The 27,906-nt window shown below is 37.3% G+C and overlaps 3 protein-coding genes across 16 annotated transcripts in view; 2 read left to right on the top strand and 1 right to left on the bottom strand.

Moving 5' to 3' along the window:
* Window positions 1-13,492, bottom strand: part of LOC137175208 (Fc receptor-like protein 5) — a 69,641-nt gene extending 56,149 nt beyond the window's left edge. For 3 of the 11 annotated variants that reach the window (XR_010925580.1, XR_010925581.1, XR_010925579.1), the window contains exons 1-3: window positions 13,109-13,371; window positions 11,659-11,694; window positions 10,211-10,471 (exon numbers count right to left, since the gene is read on the bottom strand). Coding sequence is in view for 8 of the 11 variants with exons in the window: in XM_067580921.1 (XP_067437022.1) it covers window positions 4,659-4,735; window positions 6,780-6,878; window positions 7,451-7,525; window positions 8,889-9,071; window positions 9,896-10,132; window positions 10,211-10,471; window positions 11,659-11,694; window positions 13,109-13,139 (999 nt within the window). In the remaining 3 variants the exon portion in view is untranslated. The other 8 variants (XM_067580921.1, XM_067580925.1, XM_067580922.1 and 5 more) reach the window with 8 other exon arrangements.
* LOC137175214 (myelin-oligodendrocyte glycoprotein-like) overlaps window positions 1-27,906 on the top strand; it is a 64,383-nt gene that overhangs the window by 2,207 nt on the left and 34,270 nt on the right. The gene's annotated exons all lie outside the window — the stretch shown is intronic.
* LOC137175213 (coxsackievirus and adenovirus receptor-like) lies at window positions 242-23,933 on the top strand. Of its 3 annotated transcripts, none has more exons than XM_067580937.1 (3): window positions 242-365; window positions 616-948; window positions 21,519-23,933. In XM_067580937.1, the coding sequence occupies exons 1-3, from the start codon at window positions 290-292 to the stop codon at window positions 21,662-21,664; spliced, it is 555 nt and encodes a 184-aa protein (XP_067437038.1). In that variant the 5' UTR covers window positions 242-289; the 3' UTR covers window positions 21,665-23,933. The 3 variants fall into 3 exon arrangements, with proteins under 3 accessions (XP_067437038.1, XP_067437037.1, XP_067437039.1); XM_067580936.1 differs by lacking the exon at window positions 21,519-23,933 and adding an exon at window positions 1,127-1,788 and having other exon boundaries at window positions 247-365; XM_067580938.1 differs by lacking the exons at window positions 242-365; window positions 616-948 and adding exons at window positions 16,857-18,037; window positions 21,115-21,441.

The raw sequence follows: 27,906 nt of genomic DNA, 5'->3' as shown, positions 1-27,906 counted from the left end.
TATACATTATAGATTAAATCACCCAATATAAAATATCTCCAGATGACCAACTACGACAGTAAAATTCTCTTTACACATTTATATATTCATATATATTACAGTGTAACATCTGAATGAAGACTAGCCTATTTAAGAATATTTTGCTGACATTTTCAGTATTTCTACTTTCGAGATCTGAATACATCTTCTCTATTGTCCCCCTCCCCAACCCCCCCTTGTGCACAGAGTATAGAGAGAGACACGGACCACAGTTGTGTCTCCTGCTTCATCGAGGGCAGGCTGACCTGCCATGGCTGTATTAACATTTGCGCCATCGTGGGTGATTTATTTCACATGCATGTGGATCTTTGCTCTGAGTTCTGAAGGTAAGGATATGCACACTAAAATACGGAGACACCTGAGTTTTCAGCCCCCCCCCCCCCCCCCCCCCCCCCCCCCCCAAATGTACTGCATGACCTGAACGCAGCTTCAGCAGTTCTGTTTCTTTTAAAATAAAGATTCAGGAGCTGGGGTGTTACAACAAGGACCTGTTTGAATTTCAAATGCTCACAATTAATGAACTGTATCTCTTACTTCTGCCTCCTGCTTTTCTCTCTTTTTTCTGTTTTTGTTTAGAGACAAAGACAGTAAAGCCTGGAGACGATGTCACTCTTCAGTGTCAGAGTCCCAGAGATGCAAACATCACACTGTCAGAGTGGAGCAGACCTGACCTGAAGAAAGATGGTTATGTCTTCTTCTTCAGAGAGAACCGACCATATGAATCCTTCCAGCATCCATCTTTTAGTGGTCGAGTGCAGCTGAGAGATCCAGAGATGAAGGACGGAGACGCTTCTGTGATTCTGAAGAACGTCACCATCAACGACACTGGAACATACGAGTGTCGTGTTTCTGTGATCGGCAATGGACTTGAGCTCATCAACACCACCTACCTGAAGGTTGAAGACTCAGGTGAGTTTGAAGTGCAGCTGCTTCATCACAGATCAGCTGTTTGTGTTTATAAAGGTGTTGATGGTGAGATGAGTGATGTGATCAGAGTTCAGTAGATAATGTCTGACATGAGTTTGAAGAGTTCTTCAGTCATCACCTACCTGACAGCTGATACCTCACACCTGTTTCTGCTCTGCAGGTCACACAGCTGGAAACACCTGGACTGAAGGACACAAGGATGGAGGAGACAAGGATGAAGGAAAGGCAGGAAATCCTGGACTGACAGTTGTTCTAACTGTTACTGCTGTGTTTCTTCTTGCTGTTTTTGTTGGTTTTGTGATTCATAGACAACATAAACAACGTCGTGACCAACAAGTTCACTATATAGCAGCTGTCCCCCAGCAGGTCTGAAAGGTCTTAGATCTCTGAACTCCTGAATCTTTGTGTCCTGCAGTTTTTTTTTCTTCCTTTTTTTCTTGCTGTAATCATTCCTCCTGTTCATACCGAGTTCATTACAGCTCTAATCAAAATGTGCTTTCAATGCAAGTGATAGTTTATTTCTAGTGAGACGTTACTGAGCTTATAATGACTTTACTGTTTACTGTTGCTGCTCTAGAAACAATATTGTTATATTTAAAATATGAAATCAATTCTTATCCTGTTCCAAATGTATTCTTTTTTAAAATATATTTTTAGAAACAATTCTTTTGTAATGAAGAAGAATTGATAAGAGTATCAATTAGAGTCGCAGTATCAATAAATCTTTACTACCTCCTGTGAAGTCTTTTCACACACTGAAGTTCTTCTGTTTATGGTTTTTTAATGGGATTGTTTTGACACAATAAGGATTGTTGTTTTTAAGATTTGTTTCCTTATTGTGAATTCAGTCTCTACTTATTCACTTATGTTCAGTCTGTTGACAACAGCAGACAGTTTGTGATATTATCACATTTTCACGATTTACTGACACCAGTTATTAGTCTGTGCCTTCATCCAGCTGCTATGACGATTACATGCTGCATTATATTACCACCACCAGGCTTCACTGTTGGGATGGTACTGGGTAGGTGATGAGCGCTGCCTGGTTTCTTCCAGACATGACAGACATCCACCGTATGCAGTCTGCACGCTGTCTGCTTTGAGTAAACTGAACTTAGTCTCTTCTCCAGTATGAACACACTACAGACTCAAGGCTGTAGATTTTGGGACACAGTCTGAAAAATGTTACAAAGCTCCTAAATGAGTCGAGTGGAGACTCTTCACAGGAGACAATCTTTGACTGAACTCAAGTAAATCTAGAAATGAACAGAAAGTTTTAAAGAGTCCATGTTAACACATCTGCAGTTAGAGAAACAACAGAAAACATCTCTGCTGTGTGTCTGAGCTGCAAATAAACCACAAACCAACAGAACATCAATAACTCAGAATACAGGAAGTCAAAGCAGCTCTCAGTGTGTGTTAACTCTGCCAGGCTGACAGTCGCCTCCATGTTAGTTTTAACAGACAGAACATCATCATCTGAACTTATATATGTAAATTCATCACAGTGGAACATTGTTATCATGTTTTTTGTTGGGTGACGTTTGATATTAAATGAAACAAAAACTCACAAATGAATCCAATAACTGATCTGTCAGTTTGAGTCTCTTCTTCTCATATCTTCATCTCTCCTGACTGAAACATTCCTGTCGGTATATTTCCAGAATCTGTATGTTATTTTCTTTTTGTTCATGATCATCTGCATCACCATAGACAGACAGCCAAAGTTAAGAAGCTCTTAACTGTGTGAATATGCTGCTTTGAGAAACACGTTATACTTTTAAAACTTAACGGCAGGTAAGAAAAAAAGTCTAAGTCTGATCTAAATTGTTTTCTGTCCTGTGTTTATGACTTAAGAACAGGTGATTTATTTATTCATTTTTTGTCAGGATCATTTTTAAAGGTGTTTGTTGTTGTAATACTCATTTCGGCCACCAGAGGCTGAAGTATTGATGATATATTGATGATATAGTGGCTAAAATGGGTAAGGGTGTCACTATTGTGAGGAAATGTGTTACATATATACCTGCTTCTACTTTTAATCGGGTTGTACAGTCACTTGTTTTGTCACATCTAGAATATTGTTCATCATATGGTCATCAGGAGCTTCACAAACTTCAACTGGCACTAAACAGAGCTGCCAGGTTAGTTCATATAGAACAAATATGACTGTTATGTATAAACGCCTCTCATGGCTGACAGTTGAATGCAGACTCCTTCTAAGCCTTCTCTCATTTTTTAGGAAGGTTTTATTGTCAAGGAATCCTTCATTTTTATCTGATCTATTAGTCGATATAGAAAACAGTCACACTCATTTCACCAGACAGGCACTAGGTGGCGACCTGGTACTTCCTCAACCTAGAAATAATAATCTAAAATCTACAGTGTGCTATAGAGTCATATTTAATTATAAGCTACCACCATCCACAAGATTCATACAGAATAAATATAGACTAAAAAAAGATACTGAAAAGTGAATTGTTGCAGATGACGATGACTGTTGTATTTTCATGTTTTTGTTTTTCTCCTATATTTATCTTCTTTTTTATTTTTTTTTAAATTTCATTATCATCATTATTTTATTTCATGAATGGGTAAACTGTAAATTTAATTTTGTTTAAAGTTTAAATTTTAATTTAATTTTACTTTAGTCCTCAAAGTGAGCGTGAATTTTAGATTTTTTATGCTTTTTCATTTCGTTTATCATTATTGTTAATTTTATGGTAATTTCTTTTCTTATTTTAATTTATTATCAATAACACTCTGTATTGTGGTCTGTTGTTATCATTTTCTTGCAAGGACCCCAGGAAGACTAGCAGACATTAAATTAGCAGCTAATGCCAATAAAGAAACAATAAGAGGCTGAAGTGCAGCACTACTCCATGTTCTAAATAGGACTAAAACATCCATGTTTACTTCCAGGTGAGTTTAATTTCTCCATGAGCCCTAAAGAGTTCGGTCTAAACCTGCTCTATGTGAAAAGTGCCCTGAGATGACTTTTGTTGTGATTTGGCGCTATATAAATTAAATTAAATTGAAGATTGAATTGAATTAAACACAAGGTACATACAGTTTATTGTGTGTTAGCAAGTTATGTAACATTACTGTCATGTCTTTCTTTTGTCACCTGGAAGAAAACATGAATGTTTTGAGTCCTATTTAGAACATGGAGTAGTGCTGCACTTCAGCCTCTAGTGGGCGAAATTCACCTGTTCTTAAGTCATAAACACAAGAGAGAATCAATTGAAATCAGACTTAGAAAATGGGTCATCAGAATTTTTTTTTCTCTCAGGGCTTCCGTACATAACTTCTAAGATTGATGGTTATCTGTACTGTAATGTGTCCTCATTTCAACAGAGATAATACAACTATTATTTTATTAGCATTCAATCAGAGCTAATGATTATTTTATTATTTTCTCAATGAACTGATTGATCATTCTGTCTGAAATATTATAATATCCCACAGTGATGTATTCAAATTGCTTTTTAAGGTTCAACTAACAGTCAAAAAATCTATGACGAAGAAAAACAGCAAATAATTCACATCTGAGAATATTTTGGTTTATTGGACAATCGTTGCAGCTCTACATTCAGTTACAACTGTTCCTGTTAGAAACACAAAAGCAAACATCTAATGACATAAATAATGTATATGCAGAAGTCTGTAGCCGGCAGACCAGCAGCAGGACGTCAGTGGTTGGACTGGTGTGAAGGTGTGGAGGTCCTCCTCAGTGAAAAGTAGACTACCTCTGACTCTAGGGGGCGCTCTGAAAAACACACACAGTTCAAACAGGATAAGAGACAGTGACAGGTATATCATTGCTTTTTGGTCAATTAGACATTAAAGGAATAGTTCTACAATTATTTTCAGAGAGTGAAATGAGTAAACTGATTCCTCTCTCATGTCTTTAAGCTAAACATAAAGTTACAGCCAGCAGCCGGTTAGCTTAGCTTAGCATAAAGACTGGAAACAGGGGGAAACAGCTAGCCTGGCTCTGTCCATATGCAACAAAATCCACCGACCAGCACCTCTATAACTCACTGATTAACATGTTGGTTCTTTTGTTTTTGTTTAATAAGAGTAAAGTTAGTCCAGAATAGGTCAGAGGCATGATGTCAGTTCTTTTCAAGCTTAAAACCAAAAGTTGTGCTCACTGACATCATTGCACTACAGCTGGAGACACTACACAGAAATACTGAGAGATACAGGAGTTACTGCAGAGCACAACTTATATATTACTCATCACTTATATGTTAAGAGTTTCCTCCAAAATCCAAAGTCCTCGTTTTGTGTAAAAATGTATTTAAAAGTTTATCTGAAGCTAATATGAAGCTTCAGACATCTGAGTTAGTCAAATCAAGTCACAGTCATTTTAGTATCGTGACTGTCCCTACACTGCAGCTAAACGGGGAAACACAAATGGAATTTTATTAGGGATGCACGATATTGGATTGATATTTCCAACTCATTGTGGCTGATTGCCGATACTGATATATGCACATATTTTTTTCCAGCTGGCTGAGGAGACTATTATGCATGCAAGCATAGATTGTACTAAGTATGATCAAGAAAGACAATATATGAGGGAAGAACTTAGGAAGACTGGAGTTCAGGAGCTCAGCATTAAAACTGTAATGAACCTGCCAAGTAGGAGGAGCAGTAGAGATTTCTTTGAGTTTATTAGACAGACAGGATTAATGTGTAGGAATTAATCTCTGGTCCACATTCCGGAGCAGAAGGTGGCGGTAATGCACCTAAAACACTGGTTGACAACCACCGTTATAAACCAAAACGAAGAAGGTTTTTTTTTTTTTTTTTTTTTTTTCAAACAGAGTGGTACATCCCATCAGCCAGGGTGTTTCCTATCTGTGCAGCCGAACACAGCAGCTCCTCCGTGGACTATTCTACCCTGACGGTCCCGGTGCTTCCTCCGCGGGCTCCACTCCACTCAAGCTGCCCGTCAGATCAGCTGCTTCTTCCCCCTTAAACATGAATAACAAACCGGGGCTCGGTGCTCCGGTTGGATCCACACGGAGAGCCGGGGCTAACGTTAGCTGAGAGGCTAGCGGAGCGTTAGCCGCAGCATGACCGGAGGGAAGCACAGCCAGCTAGCCTCCGCTAGAAGAAGCAGCTGGTCTGATGGGCAGCTGAGTGAAGTGGAGCCTGCGGAGGAAGCACCAGGACCGTCAGGGTGAAACAGTCAGGTGGCGGAGGAGAAGGCAACATATCGGCATCTCATAATCGGCAGAAAATGTTCATTTCGGGCCGATGCCGATATTTCATTTTAGAGCTTATATTGGCCGATACTGATGACATGCCGATAATATCGTGCATCCCTAAATTTTATACAACATCATTCCTGATGATGTAATCAGAACAAACAGCAGGAAGTTTGGTATTACACCAGAGGGCATCAGACTGGATCAGTTTCCTTGTATTTTGTGACATAAAGAGCCTTCATGGTGCTGGATATTGTTGGACAGCGACAGACGACCACTGCCATTAATCCTCATGTATTTTTAACTCTTTCTGACATTGAATTAGTCATATTTTAAGATGTTTGCTAACTCGCTTGCCTCTAACTGCCCTGTGAGGGACAAATAAAGTATTCTGAATTGAACTGAATAAAAAGACTAATTTTGGAAGATATCCACTTGATTTGACTAACTCATGTTAGCCTCAGATAAACATTTGTGCACAGACTGTGGATTTTGTGCCTCATCACTGACTTTGAAGGATCTCGTTGTGCCCAGTATGAACACAATCTACATACAGTATGTGCAGTGATTATTGTATTAAGAGTGACTTACCTGTCTGACCTCTCCTGCTGTTTGGGCTGATGGCTATTTGTCCATAACAGACGTCTGTTGTTCTTTTTACCGCTGTGTACACTACAGCTCGATCGCTCTCTGGAAAATAAAACACTGTTAAATGATGAGTTCACAATTTCGGGTTCTGTAGTTTTAAGACTAGAATTAAACTAGAAAAATTGTAAACTTATCCTTTAATACAACCAATGAAACTGCTGCAGAACATGTGATCCAAAAAACAAAACCCAGAATGTTAATAAGACTACAATAAAAACATGACATTATTTTTATTATTTTAAAATAAGATATCACAGGAAATGAATTGATCATGGCTGCAAACATCAGTGTAAATGTCCCCTCTTTGAACTGAAGTAAGTTACAGACACGTTTTTACAGTTTTTTTGCTTTTTAACACCCCTGCAGTGAAAGAAGGAGGAGACATAATTCAACAGGAAGCTGGATGACCACAGAGCTGTTGCTTCTCTGCAGTCTAACTGACACACTTCACACAATATGCAACACCATGTTCAAATGCAAAACAAAAGCTTCTGTTATAGTTCAAATCGAAATATTGTGATCGTCAGTACGAGCAACACATTTCATTACTGTCATTTGATCCACTGTTAATACAAAATATTGATTTTAGCAGCTTTAAAGACGAGCTGCTGTACCTCTCGTCCTGTTCACTTCACAGCTGACGTCGTCTGTTCTTCTCTCTGATGAATAAACTGGAACTGGGTCACTCTCTGGGAGATAAAACACATATTAAAATAAATATTATTACTGCAGCTGATACATGTGCTGAATATTTGTAGTAATGAGGCTAATAATGTCTGAAAATAACAAATAAAGGTGAAACGTATTCACTAAAGACAAACAGTTCAGTTAATGCACAATGAATAAAACACTAAACGTTATAGATATGTGAGCAGAATATACAGAAATGTGCACATTTATCAGTTATTGACATGAATCAAACAGCATTAAAAGTGCCAGTAATGAGCCTAAAGTAAAGCAGAGAAGCTGCTCTGGTTTTAACCTGTTTATCAGCCCTGCGGTGAACCTGACCAAATTCAACTGATGCATCTTTAACAGTAAACAGGAAACTGGACGGCAGCAGAGCTTCTGTTCACTCAGACCACAAACTAAATTTAAACATATATACTAACGTATAAGATCTATTGCAAGATACCAGTGAAAAGTTTACTGTGAAGTATCAAAGTGAAAAATAATGTCAACAGAATGTGTAAAAGGTGAAATACTGAGAATGAAAAGTCAGTTTGTGGCTTTTAATCCACAAAGTGAAACATACATTTCTCTTCTGATGTGTAAACTCACATAAAACATTCAGTAACCAAAATCTAATGTTAAACTCAACACACATCCATCTAGACACAAGATATTCCTTTAAAGCAAGTCTTAACCCACAAATAACCCACAATGATCCAAAAACGTCTCCAATCTCAAACTCAATAACTCCTAATTAACTTCTCACAAACATACAAGTAGAAATAAACACAAACTCTGAAATACTGGAGGCCTCAATGTAGAACATTTATACATAGATGTAAATAAGATGTGACCATGAGGCACAAACTAAAGTTATAATCCTTAAGATTACAGCATGTTTTCCTCAACAGCCTTTCAGTGTATTCACATTTTGTGATTATCTGTCTGTACATAGTAGTTTTTATAGTTACTGGTGGAGTCCGTCTCTCCATCACTGGATCCACACTGACTTTTCTCTCATGCAATGTGATGCAATAACAAACAATAACACATAATGAAAAAATAAACAACAAAAGGACTAATTCTGTTTGTGCATGTGTTAAAAACAAATTCAGATTGACTTAACATACACGAGGGATTGACATGAAACACATTTCCTGCTGTAAAAACAGTTTATGTTGTTATAATTTCTTATTGACTTTATAAGTCTTCAGTTGGATTTCTGACAAAGTAGCAGCTCAACCAGTGTTTTCTGTTGTATTAAACACTTCCAAATCAACAAGAATTACGACTTTTAAGCAAAGTATATCTAAACTGTTGCACAATAACTAAACCTACATATGACATGTTGAATCTGATATCCAAGAATTTGTGTCTGACCTGGAGATTTCCTCCGGACGCATCGTCTCACCAGTAGAACCAACAGAACCAGTAGAACAAGCAGGACCAGACCACAGACAGGTGGAACATAAAGCAACACAAAGGGAGGAGGAGAGGGGGATGGGGAGACGTCAGGATGATGAGGAGTTGTAGGATGAGGAGGAGTTGTGGTGGTGGGTTTGTCTGTGATAACCAAGAAATAATCCAAAAATCGTCAATAGAAATGTTTAGAATAAAATGCACTACATAGAGTAATATACATCTGGTCGAAATTATAACGTGTCCAGTACTAATATGTGCAATATGTGTCTTCACTCTAAAGGACCTTAAAATACCACCAACAGCTGCTATCTGCTCCAACTGACTCCCATTCAAAAGCCTCAACTTCTCTCTAGAAATACTGAGTCAATCATTGTTTTCAACCAGTCATTCTGGTCTCAATCTCTAAATTCAGACCCTCTAATAAATGTGCTGGTGGCCATTTTGGAAATCATTGCTCTGTTAATAAGATTTGAAGACTTATAGTAGCTTTGATGTCTGCCAGGATGGCACAGAGTCGCGCTATTGTCACAATATTTCACTAAGTTTAATGTTGGATGCTGCAGACTCTCAGTATTGTTATTGTATAAACTGATATGGAGTCTAAACTGCATCAACCTACTTGTTTTCCACATTTGATTTTACAACAAAAAGCACTTTACTAATAAATGAATGTATCTTCAAGCTCCTAAATCTGAGTCTTCTTATCAACACATCACCCATAATATGTATTACTGAAAAACAAAAAACATGAATCATCTAATGGTGGAAATTCCAGATCTTCAATGCTGAAAACTCCTTATTGGTGCAAAAACCCACTCTGACGGCAGCTGAAGGTCTTGTTTTTACTGACCTCCAGCGGTTTAACCTCTCACCTTGCTGCAGTGACGTAGAAGTGTACTCCAGGGTGTGTTGGTACACTGTGACATCACTGCTGACTTGACTTGATTTGTCTTTGACTTCCTCACCTGTGACAGTGATCCAGCTGGGTGGAGACTCTCCATGACTGCTGATGTGACACTTGTAGAGGCCTTCATCAGACTTGGAAACATGGTGGATGGTCATGTGACCTGCAGGCTCAGTCCTGATGGGGGAGCCATCTTTATAGAAATCAGCTGGGAGGTTGGTCTTTGTTTTACAGTGCAGAGTGACATCATCTCCCTCCATCACAGGGAGGACAGGACTCTGCAGGATCACTGATCCATCTGAACACAGAGACAAACTACAGCATTTCATCATTTACACTCAGCTTCATCAATACTAACTCCACAGTCTGATCTTACCAGTGACAGTGATGTTGATGCTGTTACTGGTTGCTCCCTCTCTGGACTCACACCAGTAAACTCCACTGTCTATAATGGCTATGTAGCTGAGGTTACACATAGAACCAGCTGTTTCTCCCCAGTCGTCACACTCAGCTCTGGTTTCTGTGGTTGTGTTCCTCCTCAGAGTCCATCCAGCAGAGCTGTCGTTCTCCTCACAGCTCAGAGAGACAAACTCATTTTGAAACATCTGAGAGCTGCTGGGACTCACAGTCAGAGAGGCTGTGAGAAAAACATAATGAGCCATTTATTGTCTTAAAGAAAACATCCAAGCAGAAGGTTCAACATTACATCTCAACATATCTATCAAACTGATGGATCAGTTACTCAAACTAGACTTCATGTCTCACCCACCAACACAGACCTATGGGTTTGAACATCTCATGAGTCGAGTCACAAGTCAATTCAAGATTTAAATCTGTCAGGACGTAGTGCAAGTCTCCATCAGTAAGTTGCACAACCATGTGCAAATATCTCAGGTGTCAGGAGGCTGTCCACCATTATTGGCAACACTTAAGATTACAAACACATGTCTTCATGTTGTCATATCAAGTGGATATCTGCCACTTTTACAGTTTTTTTATCCTCAAATTCCCTCTTTGTGTTTCCTCGGACAGTGTTTCCCTTTTGAGCTGCAGGTGGAAGTATAGTAACAAAAAGAGGGACTTTGGCACTAAAAAGACTGTACCGTTGAACGATATCTACTTGATTTGACTCATTTGGACTCTGAAGCTTCATATTAGCTTCAGATAAACTTTTAAAAACATTTTTTCACAGAAGGAGGACTGTGGATTTTGTCCCCCATCACTTCCATTGTAGGTCATTATGAACAGGAGGAATGATTACAGCAAGAAAAACAGGTTTAATGTTCATTTGGGCTCCTAACCGTTGGTTTAAGACACACTTGGAAAATCGTGAACCGTCCTTCAATGGGTTATCAATTAATACATGTTTACTCAAAGTTGGGGGTTACAGTTATGCTCTGAAATGTATCTGAAATATCAAACTGTTGGTCACATGCAAACATCTGCATGTTGCTTCATCAGTGAATGATCACCAGAAATAATTTCTGACAGGACATTAATACTCAGTTCTTATTTCTAACTTCATTCAAATATAAACTGCTGATGTACTGTGAACACTTCTGCTGGCTCCTGCTCTTGGTTTTAGTGCATCTTAAAAAGCATCAAGCAGCAACATGTAGACGTTTGCATGTGACGACCAGTTTGATAAAAACAGCCTGAAATTACTGAGAACAGATGCATCAGATTCATGAATCTGGATTTCTGATAATTTGGTGGCAACAAAAGAGAAAAAATAAAATAAAGCAACAGAAATCTTGATGTAATAACTCTCAGCATGTGTCTCTTGTGTTTAAGTGTTGGCTCATCATATAACAGTTTACTGACCTTGGTTTGTTGTGCAGCACAGCAGTGAGGTCAGCACTGAGGAGACATGATGACACTGGTTAGTTTGAGATTTGCAATTAATCAATTACTGGTTTTAAATCACAAGATGGAACTTATGAATAGTGATGGAAGAAGGACTGAGACCTTTACTGAAGTAAATACAACACAGAGTAAGTACTCATTATGCAAAATGCCTCCATTTAGATATTTATCATATTGGAATATTAATACTGATTAATTAATGTGAACATGTAGGCAACATATACTGTTGACCAGTCTAATAATCTATAACAATGTACATTTTATAAACGGATCATTTTATAAAGAAAGTTTCGTCTGAACAAAAGCTACTGACCTTTAATAAAGTACAATATTTCTCTCTAAAATGTATTGAAGTAGAAGTACAAAGTAACATAAATACTTAAGTATATTTTGCAGCACTGTGAATAGAAGTTGTGAAATGTTTGTAACACATCTGTCTGTTCATATTAAAGTTAAAGTTCATTTGCAGTGAATCTCCTCAAACTCCAAATATCAGAACTTTTGTCACCAAATCTCTGTCTTCAACAGACTTCAATATGAAGCTTGTAGAGACAGGATGTACTTTGTGGGAGGAGGTGAGAATAGATTCAAACAGTTCTGAGGTTTGTCTGCAGCCTCTGAATTGTTTGGTGAAATATTTCTCATAAGTTTTATTTAACGTCATTTTAAAGATGCATTTTAATATAAGACAAGAACACCTGAATCTCACTTTCCTTTTCATGTAGTCATTCTGCAAAGTGGCTCATAAATCTGAACGAAGAATTTCTCTTTTCTCATCGTATCTGTCAGCAGTAATGGAAAGTAACTCAGTACATTTACTCAAGTACTGTACTTAAGTATAAATTGGAAGTACTTTACCTGAGTATTTCTATGCGTATACTACATTTCAGAGGGAAATATTGTACTTTCTACTCCACTACATTTATTTGACAGCTTTAGTTAGTTTTCTGAGCTTGCCCGCCCTCTCTCTCTCTTTGTCTCTTGTCTTTTTTAAAATGAGTTAGGAAACCCACAACAAAGCCCAACTTTTAACATCAAATGAAGAGAGATGTCCTCCTCTCATATCTCTCATGGCAGGGTTGTACAGCGCTGATCATGACATGCAGTCATAGAGCTCAAAAGCTCTGCCCTGCCGGCTCGCTTTTTTATTCCAAGTTTATTAATATTGAACATGTTGCATTGCACTCTCTTGTTTCCCCAACGATACACCCACCAAGTGTGAAGTCGATCAGATGAACGGTTCTTGAGATATGTGGAGGACAAACATACGGACAGAGATTCCTTGTTTTATATAGAGATAAAATCATATTTTCATTTTAAAATGTTTTATAAAGTAAATATCACTCATATCTAACTACACCCATTAACAATGTAATTATTAATTGTGAACATTACAGATTGTACTCACAGAGCAGCTGCTGAAGACATGTTTCCTCCATTGTACCTCATAGTGATGTGAGATCAACTCATTGTTCAGTCGCAGCAGTTAAACCCTCCTCTTTCCTCTGTGGAGGTGAGTATGGTGGTTGTGTGGTTTTGTCTTCAGCAGTTAACAGGAAAACAGTAGTTCAAATATCAACCAACAGTGGCTTCATTAACTTACACAAACACAAGTAAAAAGGTTGTAAATGAAGCAGATGAGTTGTTTCAGTCTGCAGTGAGACAAATGAAGAACTAACCAGCTATTTTCACCACACACTCTGATGAAAGACTTGACGTGTCTGATACAACACATGGAGAGTGACACGTACAAAGTGTAGGTTTTTTCCTCTGGTGTCTCATTGTGGTTTTCTGATGGTGGAAGAAGAAAAAACAGGAAGTGAAATACTGAATGAAATAAAATCACAGATTCACTGAATAGCTTGTTGTTTAATTATCTTTTGACATGGAGCCTTTAATACTCTTAACTTAGCCCCCTGGATGATTTTCATGATTGTTTATGAGAATATGATGCAGCATCTTCACGTGGTCACAATGTGAATTGGAAATCTAAAACCATCTTGTTTTTGTGTCACTCTCTACAAACCAAATCAGGTTATTTTAAAAAAAAAAATGCAGTTTAAGAGTTCATGGTTCTGTTCTTTTTTCAAAAGTTTTACTGTTTTTGCACAAACAATAAGTCTTTTTGAATAAAGTTTTTGTACTTTTCTCTGCTGTTGACTAAATACTGAAGTTCAGCTGCAGCTTCTGAACCAGGAGGAGAACCAAATAGTTCGGCTTCACCTTTAAAATGTCGCTGGGAGAAACACCGAACAACGGCCAATGACACAACCGTTATTGATCTTTCAGTCTGTCGTATGAACTTTTACATGTCGGTGTCCAGGGGCCCGATGAGCTCAGCATCTTTATCATAGAGGACCAAAGGGCCCGACCCCTAGGTTGGGAACCACTGGACTAAACTAGCTAACTGTAAATAAAGTAGTGTAAATTAGCTCCTCCTCCAGCAGCTACAACAGTAACATGCTGCTCTAACACTGATGCTTCACTATTAATAATCTAATGATGTCATATATAATAATATATCAGTCAGAGGGACCAAACCACTACTTTTACTGCAATACTTTAACTACATCAAGCTCATAATACTTATGTACTTTTACTGTAATACTTTAACTACATCAAGCTCATAATACTCATGTACTTTTACTGCAATACTTTAACTATATCAAGCTCATATATGTACTTTTACTGTAATACTTTAACTACATCAAGCTCATAATACTTATGTACTTTTACTGCAATACTTTAACTACATCAAGCTCATGATACTTATGTACTTTTACTGTAGTAGATTTTTCATGCAGGACTTATTTTTACATTGCTGTATTAGTACCTTTGTAAAGGATATTAGTTATTAGGTCAGTGGTGTGAATTCTGTTATTTCCGTGTAACCGGGCAGTATAACTGCACACCTGAGACGCAGGTGTTTGTAGTTCTGAAGTGATGAACTGTAGGCAAACAAAGTGAGGCTTTAAAAGCTTAGAGCTAAAATAAAATACATAAACTGATTGATATTTGTGTGAATGTGGAGTTGTGAAATAACTTCAGGCTCAGGCTCAGGCTCCTTCCTGTTCAGTTTATTTTAGCTGTTGCCTAGCAACAAAAGCCAATACTGATATAGAGCACATATCTATAAGCCCTGGTGTGTAAAGTAACACAATTTACAACATCACTGCACCTTGTTCTGGCTTACAGAAAATAAATTACGTAGAATATTATTCAAACTTTCACTCAGCACTTTATTAGGAACACCTGCGTAATCTAATGCAAAATTCTACTTTTATGAAGCTTATAGACTGTTATTTATCGGCGGGGGGCTGGACTGACGTTTTTTGGTAACACTTTATAACACAGCCCGCGTTTTACCACTTCCCATCACTTATGTAATTTCCCGGAAATTACGGTGTAACTTCCACGTATGAATCCGTACATATAAAATACTTTCCGGTTCTTACTGGTACTTAAATGTAGGTACAGCGGAAGAAAACGAAGCAACGAGAAGAAAGGAAGTAACAATTGGAGTTTTAAAGTGTAACTTCCCATAATTTATGGTGTAACTTCCTCGTATGAATCAGTATGTTACGTGTATATGTGCACTAAAATCAAAAGTTTTTGCTCATGACAGTTATGACAATCATTTTTTTATGCATGTGTGTTTGACAGGCAAGCTTCACCCACACTCAAGAGATTTATTATGCTTATGTCTTCTACTTCATTGTATCAATTTGAATAGAACAAGTCGAGAAATGGGTCTATACTTTTGAAAATTAAGGTAAGGTAGGATATCTAGTCTGTACCTACAGAGTAAGGACTGGGGAACAATGTGAATTTAGTAATCCAGTCCGCTCCCTGTTGTTATCATGTACTTATAGGGTAACTAGTCTGTACCTACAGAGTAAGGACTGGGGAACAGTGTGAATTTAATAATCCAGCCTGCTCTCTGTTGTTACCATGTACTTATAGGGTAACTAGTCTTTACCTACAGAGTAAGACTGGGAGAACAGCACATATGTTGTGGTTTACGTGTAATCAAAGGATAAAATCATTTTTCATAACTTCCTGCGCACCTTATTATTGTGTAATTAAAGATATACTATGTATATTATTACATTACTGTATTGTTATTTTTTCATCCTCGGATGACAATACAAGCCTTTCATAGCTGTGCACTGGAGAGAGGTAAGTTTGCCTGTTATGAGCTGCTGCAGTGCTGGACCAACATGGCTGCTAGGAGCCAATTTTCAAAAGTATAGACCCATTTCTCAACTTTTTCTATTTAAATTCATACAGTGAAGTAGAAGACATAAGCATAATAAATCTCTTGAGTGTGGGTGAAGCTTGCCTGTCAAACACACATGCATAAAAAATGATTGTCATAACTGCCACGAGCAAAAACATTTGATTTTAATACACATATAACGTACTGATTCATACGAGGAAGTTACACCATAAGTTCCGGGAAGTTACATGGTAAATGTTGGGAAGTTACACTTTAAAGCCCCAACTGTTACTCCCTTGTTTCTCGTTGTTTCGTTTTCTTCCGCTGTACCTATATTTAAGTACCAGTAAGAACCGGAAAGTATTTTATATGCACGGATTCATACGAGGAAGTTACACCATAAGTTCCGGGAAATTACATGGTAAGTGATGGGGCTGTATTATAAAGTCTTACCTTTTTTTTTAACTTGATCCTCCGGAGCTACAAATATTTGTTCTTGAGCCTCCCTGTGCCACTGGGACAAAATGCAAATCCTCCTCACAAATAATGACATCATCACACAAGCTTTACCCTTGATGGTCGCATTAACGAAAGTTACTAAAACGAAATCCTGGAGTTGAAGAAAGCCTTAGTTTTCTGATTAACTAAAACTTGTCATTGAAAGTTAATCTTGAAGAGAATGATATGGTTATAATTATAATTTTACTGTTATCTGAATTACTCAGCCCTCTGTAAAATTATAGCTGGACGACCAATCACAGAGCTGAAAGCAACATTTTCTTCACAGCAACTGTGGAGGTGCAAAATTCTGATAGGCTGACAAAAGGGTCTTCTTTCATTTAACCCTTCACATCCCAACACAAACTGAACTTTAATGAGTCCTGTCAGCATACAGCGGTAAGGCTGACAGCGGTTTTGCAACCTCCCCCCACCTCATAAATAACCAACAGTCCCTTATATGTTTTCAGTTTTTGTTGACATTGTCAGAAAGGTGATCATTTTAGTTTACATTTATTATTGAGGTGGTAGTGGGTGGTGGTGTACTGGAGTGTATTATACTGAAAAGTGTTCCTAATATTTTCCCCCTCATGTACGTTAATGAAATGGACAAAATATTTTATATATGTAGTCAGAATTCAAAGAGGACATAATCTGCATATTCCAGCTGTACTGGAATATCTTTTATTAACAGTTAAAAACTCCTTACTTATCTGATTTAATGATGTGATGGAAGCAAAGGTAACAGCTGCAAATGAAGCAGTCAGAGCAGGCTGAAGTCCTGGACTTTGACTTCCAGGGAGCATTTCTGCAAGTTTGGAACCTTTGACCATGTTTAACATCCAACATTATATCAATAATCACAAAGAGCGTGATATGTCTCATTTAAATGCAGGTATAGTCCAGCCTGGTCTTCAGAATAAAACGTTGGTATTGTACGTCTCTGCAAACCACATAAACTTTGAATATCTACATTTCAACATGTGTATTATGTAGCATATTAACATTTCTACAAAATGTACCATGTCAACATTTCTAAAGTGACGTAGTTCACATGAGATCTATATGAGCTGACTTTCTTATTAGGAGGAGGAGGGGTTGGTGGATGGATAGGAAGTTTCTCGGCAGAAAGTTGAAAGTTGGAAATCAGCAGAGAGCAAGACCACCTCGAAACCAGCACCTGTTTCTTCTTCCTGTTTCAATCGACAAAAACGGGTGTTTTTAGTGAGACGTTGGGACCTTTGCAGCCGTTTTTATTTTTTTATTTTATTTTAACCCAAACCATGATCTTTCCCTAACCCTAACCAAGTGGTCTTTGTGCCTAAACCTAACCAGACCTTAACCACAACGTTGTCATACCATGAAACATCATTATTCAAAGGAGAATGGTCAACACTGAAACAGACATTCAACGTATCCGTGGTTTGTAGAACGTACAACGCCAACAGTCATGTGACATTAGGAGCCAATTCCTGCTGTCTGTCTGGGTGTGGATAAGAGCGACCAACTGTGTTCTATCCCGAAGGAACCGAAACTCTGCGATCATGGATTCTTCAATAGTAACGTCATTTGTGTCTTTTCTCATTTTTTCTCTGACTTCTGCATTGGAAGATGAGCTGTGTGTGTGTGCGTGTGTGTGTGTGTGGAAAATTAAGAAATGAAACCCTGCCAGTGGTACTCGGAGTCGGTTCCATTTTCTGGTTTTTGCATTAAACATGTCGCTCGTGTGAATTTTAAAAGTCACATTTCTTTACAAAGAAAAATCATCAAGTGACCTGATATTTAATGTTTGATGGACTGAACTGTTCAAAACTGTATTTATGTAGTATTTAGGGTTTGTACTGCAACCCAATGACCTTAATTCCACTTCAGATAAGCAATAACAAAAAATGGAGATCTCCCTTGTGAAACAGGCAAAACTGAAAGTGTTCCAGTAAGAGATGCCCTTCACTCAGGGACATATACTGGCTGCTGAGCAGCTTAAACCCCACAACACAACGGCCAGCCTCGTTTTTTACAAGTTCAAAGTTAATAGTGAGTTTGTTTGACACAGCTGAGCTGTTTTCTCCAAAATACTGAGTGTATTCTGCTCAGAATTTCTTATAAACTGAGAAAACAACTTTTTTAACTCTCCTGTTATGTTCAGCTGTAATAACAGTAATAATGTTCCTGAGTCAAAATGACCTGATGCATATTTAACCATCTGAAAATAGTAAAAACATTTTTTTCTCCACAAATATTAACTTTAGCTCTATTAATATCAATGTAATCAATATTTACTGTAATCAAGTGTTTCACCCCTCACCGATCATGGTTTACTTATGATAATTCACTTGTTTTTCATTAAAAAATAATTTTCAAACTTTTTTTGTACTTTGGCAAAAACTACACATTCAACACAATTGTTTTTTTGATTCTTATTTTATTTAGATTTTTTCATTATTTTTGACGTTATCTGTCGTGTGTATTAATAAAAAACATCTTTTTGAAATTGTAATTCAATTCACACTAAATGAGTCATAAGCATTATTATTAAAATGTTTAAAACTACATTTTACAATTTATTAACATTTTTAACATTTATTTTTAACAATGTTTACAACAGGAATCCTCAGAAAGAAAGAAAAGTGCGTGTGTGTGTGTGTGAATGAGGATAATGCATCCAGTTGTGTATGAAAGGAAATATAATTTCCATATAATAATAATTTTGACACTTAATCACTACTGAATACGTGATGTTGAAATTTAAGTATCGCAGAATTTATTTCACTGAAATATTTGACTTTTTTTCTGAATTTTCATTTTGTGAAATTCTGAACAGTCACTTTCAAGTTGTGCAATTCCAAAAATTTGATTTCCAGTATTCATTTATTTTAGGGTTCTCAAATTCAGATAGAGAATTCATGTGCATCCATCCTTCTGTTCAGATCTGAATTTAATCTAAATGTCACTGAGAGTATTTGAGCAACTAGTTTGAATTCATTTGAATAAAATTAATATTCAGAGTTTCACAAATTGAAATTCATAAAGATGGTTTTTAAAGTCAAACATTTCAGTGCAATAAATTCAGTGATATTTAACAATGTTAAAGTATTCAGTAGTGATAAAACTTCAAAATGTGATATTGAGTTGCTGATCTAATGTGACAGATCCTGTGAAATGATGTTTGGGAATAATTTAAAAGCCTGTGGTGCTGTCTATGGCTGGGACAGATTCAAAGCAGAAGACACTGACACTGAAGTTACAAACTTTTAGTTTATTTAGTTAGTTTAGTATATGAGCATGTGTAACTTCATGGTCACAGATAGTGTAGGAAATTTGAGGCTGAGGTTTCTCTCACAGTTGTTGACTTTGAGTCTGTAATGTCTGTAAATGATTTATGAGCTATGTGGAATGAGAGGCAGGAAGCTCCTTTATTGATGTTATTTTATGCAAGTGTTGATTGAGTAATAAAGTGTCTTGGCCAAAAATATATTTTTTAACGCCAAAAATAATGCCAAATATCCATTAATTGGTCGAGAGCATTTGGGAGCCTCTATGCAGCGCTGTGAGTCAACCTCTGCACCATTGCCAGGTCAAATTGACCCGAACAGTATGTGTGTAATATAAACATGCAGGGGGAGGGTTGCAAAGAGGTTAAATTAGTCATTTACAATTAACTTTTAAAGCTCAGAATAAATATCAGTTGATTGTCTTTAACAGTGTGAGCAGCTGTGCAGGTGACATCATGAACACAGATAATTACATCCACTGTTATTGTGTTATTGCTGGATATGAATAAAAATAGGTGTTGTCGGTGATGTCAAACAGTGGTTGTCATGGTGATCATTCTGAAAAAATATAAACAGTAATGATTTGTCAATTTATTGTCGATAGTAACTTAATTAAAAATATAAGTATATACATGTACATACTGTATATATTAATAGCAGTGGTTGTTCATGTTTTATATTAAACTCTAGCTGTTGTGTTACAAGTTGCTCCCAACCCCATCTCTCCATCATATCATTGATAGATATCAGTTATTGATTAGTTTTAGATGGTACTTGTGTCTCAGATTCTTGGAGCAGCTTTTCCTCCTTCAAGCCACTTTGTTAAACTCGACTGTTTTAGAGAGCAGCAGATATTTGGAAACCTCTCCCTGTGCTGCATCCAGCATTTTAAAATCAAACTGAAAATATGGTTCGAATCTACTCAGATATGAACTCATTAATTATTTTTTATAGTTTTTATATCTTATATCATTTATAGTGTTTCATTATCTAATTGTGTTGTTTGTTTATAACTGTCAGGACAAAGAGTTGTGACACATTTTCTCTTTTTTTCCTTTTATTGCATCGACAGAAACATGACAGACTTTCATATGAAGGAACAACATGTATTATGTTACATTAAACATGTAATAATTAATCATGTAATACATGATGTTCTCCTCAAACACCATATTTCACCAAATTCATTGAAACCAACCGAAATCATCTCAATTATTAATATGACATCATTATTATGTGAAAATTATCCTATTAAGTAAAGATTTTCTTAACACACACACACACACACACACACACACACACACACACACACATATGTACTCTCTGTCAACTCTCTGTTGTATCACTAACTGTATCACTGTATCACTTTATTTCCTGCTTTTCTGTGAATTTTCTGTTTTTGTTGGAATCTTTCAGAGATAACAGTCAAGCCTGGAGATGATGTCACTCTTCAGTGTCAGAGTCCCAAAGATGCAACCATCACACTGTTGGAGTGGAGCAGACCTGACCTAAACCCGGAGACAGATGATTACGTCTTCTTCTTCAGAGAGAACCGACTATATGACCACTACCAGCATCCATCTTTTCGTGGTCGAGTGCAGCTGAGAGATCCAGAGATGAAGGACGGACACGTTTCTGTGATTCTCAAGAACGTCACCATCAACGACACTGGAACATACGAGTGTCGTGTTTCTGTGAACAGCAAAGGACTTGAGCTCATCAACACCATCAATCTGACAGTTACTGACTCAGGTGAGTTTGAAGAGTTTGTATAGGTGAGTCATCACCTACCTGACAGCTGATACCTCACACCTGTTTCTGCTCTGCAGGTCACACAGCTGGAAACACCTGGACTGAAGGAGACAAGGATGAAGGAAAGAAGGAGGAACGAAATCTTGGACTGATAGTTGGTTTGCCTGTTGCTGCTGTGCTTGTTGTTGCTGTTATTGTTGGTTTTGTGATTCATCGACAATGAAGACAACGTCCTGACTAACATGTTCAGTATAGAGCAGCTGTCTCCTAGCAGGTGTGAAAGGTCTCAGATCTCTGAACTCCTGAATCTTTGTGTCCTGAAGCTTTTACAGCAGCAACATGTTCTGAACTGGAAGATCAGTTCTTTCATCAGTAAACATGTTTTTCTTGCTGTAATCATTCCTCCTGTTCATACTGAGCATTAGAGGATCCCTTCATAATTAGAGCTACATTTACACATTTAAATTTACATTTTTCATTTAGCAGACGCTTTTATCCAAAGCAACGTACATCTGAGACTGATACAACACAAGCAGGGATCCAGTCAGGAGACAAAACGATTAAGTGCCATAAAGCTTAAGTTTGAGTCCGACAGGACTAGATGCCAACAGGCAGTGCACCAAGGCAATGCATAGAGTGCATAGATTTCATAGAAGCAGATTTTCTTTTTGTTTTTTTTCTACCTTCAGTCCATCAAGTGCAGAGGTGTTCGTAAAAGAGCTGGGTCTTTAGTCCTTTCTTAAAGATTGAGAGAGACTCTGCAGATCGAACAGAGTTTGGTAATTCGTTCCACCACCGAGGAACTACAGAGGGGAAGAGTCTAGTGAGTGACTTAGGGTCCTGTTGTGGTACCAGGCGCCTTTCATTGGCAGAGCATAGTGGGCGGGAGGGACTGTAGACCTGAATGAGGGAGTTCAGGTAGGCAGGAGCTGTTTTAGATGCTGTTTTGTAAGCAAATGTCAGGGTTTTGAATTTGTTGCAGGCAGCAACTGGGAGCCAGTGGAGGGATTTCAACAGGTGACGTGTGCTGTTTTGGGCTGATTGAAGAACAGACGCGCCGAGGTTTGAATGTGCATGCGAGGAGGCCTGCCAGTAAGGAGTTGCAATTATTCTACTAATGCAAGAGATAAAAACCAGTTTATTTCCAGTGAGATGTTACTGAGCTTATAGTGACTTTACTGTTTACTGTTGCTGCTCTAAAAACAATATTGTTATATTCAAAATGTGTATTGTTCACCCACCACAGTAGTTTGTTCAGTTTTGTTTAATAGCATTTCACTGTGTCATGTAAGTAATGTTATTTGTGTTCAGAGTGTGTAAGAGTGAGATTATTGCTGTGAGTCTGTAGAGATGCAGACTGGAAAGTGAGTTTTATTGTGTTTACCAGCCAATGTTAGACTGTCTACAGTAGTTTATACTGTAAACACTGTTATAATGTGATGTTTTCAGTGTGTATGATTGATTGTTTCTGTATTGTGTAGGAAATGTTCAGGTGCAGATGTAGGTATTTGTAGTGTTGTTTATGGGATGTTTGAAGTAAGTGAAGTTCATTGAGAACTCTAAAGCAGGACTGTAAGCTAAAGTTATTAAAGTTCACAGTTCAGAGATAATAGAGCTGATGCAAGCTGAGTTAACACCACAATGATATGAATAACATGCTGACAACTATTTTAAATATGTTTTGCAGTTTTGCACAACACATTTATTCACAGTTAACCCCTGTGAATAAATGTGTTGCATCAGTTTGTACCCAGAGCTTCATTCTGAACTTGTAACATATAATATATTTACTGCACTACAAGGAAACTACTCATATAAATGTGTAGACTATCCTGAACATAATCACTGATTGAATATAGACATGTTTAAATAACCACAAAGTACAAACATTACAATTGATGCTAACATGAGTTTTTAAACTCAGATATGATTTCTCTGTGCATAGATTGAAGCAATGTGATGATTTGAACATCTGTATTTACACATGTTGATCAGCTGTCATTCATTAAGGTTCACTATGTGATGGTCACCCCGGTCAAAATGTTCTATTCTGTTTTACAAGCTTCAGCATTAGAAAACATAACTGTATCAGAAGCAGTGATTGTGATTAATAATGACATCCATTTTATTTCAAAATAAAATAAAAGTAAAATAACACTTTTCACATTAAATTGATGATTATTTGTCTTGTATCAGATGTTTGAGCTTCTCACTCTGTCAGATTCTTGTATTTGTATCTCTGGTTTATTTCTTTTCTCCTGTATGTGTATTTGTTGACATTTAATTTTTCATTATTAATTATCTATACTTTTTAACATGTTTCCTGTTTTGATAAAGACTTTGTTCATAATGCAGATGAGCTGGATTCATGTTATATATTCATTTATGTTTATAACCAGACTTCCTGTTTAGTTGTTTACCTGAAGCTGAGCTGTTGAACCTGTTGATACTCGTCAGCTGTGCAGGTTTAATAAAACACACAGTGCAGAGTTCATCTAGCGCCACCATCAGATGTACACCATCTGTACATTCCCTAAAACCACTAAAATATTGCTTTACCTGACTTGTTATCAGCGTTAATGCCAATACATAACTTAACATGGACAGCAACTACCGGTTACAACCTAAAACCATATTACAAATTACATGTGAGCAAAAAATTGATGTGAAATATGTGAATTAGTAAAAGTTTCTAGCCATCAACCAAACATTTACTTTCGTCCGTCATGTCTCTGCGTATACAAACTTTCTTCCAACTTTCCGACTTGTTGTTCCAGCTTGAGGGGGTGTTCATGTGAATGTCAGAAACTCATTCTTCCAGTTACTCCAACACCACAGGAATGCCACATTTGTCCTGTTGTTTCAGGGAAAATGGTGGTTTGGGTTAAATACTGAATAAGACGACGGGTCGACAGTGTTGACTTTTTAATATTTAACCAACATCTTTCCTGAACCTTGAAGTGCTTTGAATGTCTAAACAACAATAACGACTCACACTTTAAATTCAGATTAGATGTAAATGAAAGCAGAAGCAGAGCAGACATCTGTCATTTTATAAAGAAATTGCAGGGATTTTTCAGATGTGACTGCAGTGTGTTTCTCTTTCTGTTTGGATCATGTTATTGTTTGTCTTTCCTCTCATGTCAAATACAAAGCTCAAGTTGTTTCCTGAACATGAACAGAAAGCAGCTCAGTAGAAACGCAGCCTGACAAACTGTTCATACTCTGAGTCTGTACAGTATCATTATTAGTCTCTATAGCAAACCTCTGAGTCACACATCTGTATTCATTCATCCATAATGACGCTTGCAGAGAGCAGAGAGTTAATAGGTTTGACACAGATGTTTCTATGGAGAAAAAACATTCACAATCACACTAAATCTTGTCCTTTGTTACCGAAAACATGAGAACAGCCAAAATGATTACAATTAATGTTATTAATGAAAGTGAAGAACATTTTTGAATACATACAGGTTAAATTTAACTGTGTATTAAATGTGCAAAGATGTGTAACAGTTGAAATTTTTCCACTTTTGTATATTCTGTCTCAGTTTAGGAATAGTTATAAAGTTTTAGTGAAAACAAAAGTGTTTTTACTGCCCTCAAATATAGAAAATGGGTCAAATTTGACCTGAACAGTATTATACTGATAATACTTAATGATAAAATTATGTGTAAAAACACGTAAAACAGCCAGAAAATAAAAACCTACAGCTGACAGACATCAGATGACTCATGAAATTAGTTCAGATTCCACATCTGGAGCTTAAAAATGTCCAGATGTTAACCCATAGAGCACGCTAGAGACCTTCTCCAGTGTGTCTGAGACCTTCGCTGGCCAAGTTGGCAGACTTTCAGTTGGCTCTTTGATTGCTTGAATGAGATGAAATAATTTAATCATGTGGCTCCTTTAGACTTTGAGTCATTTCACTGTTCCTAGGGGCATGGTCTCAGCACTCATAAGCTCTGATTATATATGTTTTATTTTGGCCTTGATGATGCATCTGCCTCTCAAAAAAAAAAGATAAAGCTTCCCTGCAACTCCTCATGAAAACTAAAAGGTGTATGCTGCACTCTGCTGGACAACACTGAAATGCAAATGTTGATTTTAATGTGACAATTTTAACAGTTATTAATGACTGTCTCAGTCTCAGTTTCACTGCAAACTATAAACTACTGAGTGCATGTTATGTACTGAGTGGTGAATGAGTGAATCAGGGAGTGACTTTGAACACAAACCAGCCCACAAGCCCACTGTGTTCACTGGAATCCAAGTCTAAACCAAACGTACCACTTCTGTCAATCAAATAGCAAGCAAGCAAGCAAAGTTTATTTATATACAAACACCAGTTACAAAGTGCTTCACAGTCAAAGAAATAAAATAATAATATAAAATAATAATAAAATAAAATCAGAATAAATAAAAAACAAAGACACCGGATAAAATATACAAAGACAGCAGATAAAATGGACAATTAACATAAAATAGCACATACTAGCCAAATGCCTGTCTGAACAAATGGGTTTTAAGTTGCTTTTTAAAAGAGTCTACATTATCCAAGGACCTTAAGCTTGTTGGAAGACTATTCCAAAGCTTAGGGGCTGCTGACTGGAAAACATGATCCCCCCTGGTCTTAAAATGGGTATGAGATACACTTAGAAAGCCCTTGGTGGAGGACCTAAGAGCTCGACTAGTGGTGTAGGGGTGCAGAAGGTCACTAATGTACTGTGGAACCTGGCCATGTAGGGCTCTATAAGAGAGCACCAAAATTTTAAAATGAATTCTAAAATGTACTGGAAGCCAGTGCAGTGAGATTAAAATAGGAGTTGTATGTGACCATCTGTTGGTTTGTGTTAAAAGCCGAGCAGCAGTGTTTTGGACAGTTTGTAAGCGTTGTATGGAAGATTTATTAAGACAGGTAAAAAGAGAGTTACAGTAGTCCAAACGTGATGAGATAAAAGCATGTATTAACATCCCCATTTCAGATCGAATGTCTACGTTTCAACACATGTAATACGTATCATTTTAACATTTCTACAAAACGTATCATCAAAATTTCAACAAAATGTATCATATCAACATTTCTAAAGTGACTTTAGAAATGATCTATATGAGCTGATCTTTCCTATTAGGAGAAGGGGCAGGTGGATGGTTAGTAAGTTCTTGACAGCAAGTTGGAAATCAGCAGAGAACACGGTTCAAGACCACCTTGAAACCAAAGCCCGCTTCCCATTTCAACTGACAAAAGCAGGTGTTTTCAGCGTGACGTCAGGACATTTGCAGCCGTTTTTCTGGCGAGAAAACCGGGTGTTTTTAGTGAGACATCGGGCGTTTTTATTTTATTTTTATTTTATTTGAACCCAAACCATGATCTTTGCCTGACCCTAACCAAGTGGTCTTTGTGCCTAAACCTAACCAGACCTTAACCACATTGTTGTCACACCATAAAACATCATTATTCAACGGGTAGAAATGTTAATATGCTACGTTTGTATAAATGTTGATATGACACGTATTACATGTGTTGAAATGTATATATATGCGTATATATTCGTATATAAACATTTCTATGGTGTGCAGAAATGTTCAATGCCAACGTTTTGTTCTGGCGACTGGGTTGCAAAATTAGTTTACTTAAAAAATATATATACAAGTCCTGTGTGTGAAGGTGTTTCAGTTTATCTGCTCACAATAAGATTATTTAGTCACGGATCAGGTGTTTGTGTTTATAAGGGTGTTGATGGTGAGATGAGTGATGTCAACAGAGTTCAGTAGATAATGTCTGACATGAGTTTGAAGAGTTCTTCAGTCATCACCTACCTGACAGCTGATACCTCACACCTGTTTCTGCTCTGCAGGTCACACAACTGGACACCTGGACTGAAGGAGACAAGGATGGAGGAAAGAAGGAGGCAGGAAATCTTGGACTGACAGTTGGTCTGCCTGTTGCTGCTGTGCTTTTTCTTCTTGTTTTTATGATTTATAGAAAATGTAGACAACGTCCTGACCAACCTGTTCATTATAGAGCAGCTGTCCCCCAGCAGGACTGAAATGTCTCAGATCTCTGAACTCCTGAATCTTTGTGTCCTGCAGTTTTTACAGAAACAACATGTTCTGAACTGGAACCAGGTCTAAAAGGTTGGTTCTTTCATCAGTAAACATGTTTTTCTTGCTGTAATCATTCCTCCTGTTGAGGATGAAGGAGACAAGGATAGAAACATGAGAGGACGTGTTGGACTCATAGTTGGACTCGTAGTTGCTGCAGGTCTGATTGTTGTTGTTGGGTTTGTGATCTTCATGATCTATAAAATAAATAAGAAGAATTCATCCCTCCCTCCTGCTGAGGAAGCAGGTGACCAACAGATGTCTGAAATGTAAATATGAAATGGGCTCATCAGTGTAACACTTCTACCCATCATGTGACTCCTTTAATTGCCACCTTATCATGGTGGAGGGTTTGTGTG

Source organism: Thunnus thynnus, chromosome 22 (genome assembly GCF_963924715.1).
Source record: "Thunnus thynnus chromosome 22, fThuThy2.1, whole genome shotgun sequence".
NCBI lineage: Eukaryota > Metazoa > Chordata > Actinopteri > Scombriformes > Scombridae > Thunnus > Thunnus thynnus.
Note: the sequence above shows the minus strand (reverse complement) of the source record. Positions and strands in the feature narration are given on the sequence as shown.

Bases quoted from the DNA above. Each gene is read 5' to 3' on its own strand.
- LOC137175213 (XM_067580936.1), top strand. From the start codon at position 290: ATGGCTGTATTAACATTTGCGCCATCGTGGGTGATTTATTTCACATGC. The intron at 366-615 runs GTAAGGATATGC...GTTTTTGTTTAG, and splicing joins CTTTGCTCTGAGTTCTGAAG to AGACAAAGACAGTAAAGCCT. The intron at 949-1,126 runs GTGAGTTTGAAG...TCTGCTCTGCAG, and splicing joins CCTGAAGGTTGAAGACTCAG to GTCACACAGCTGGAAACACC.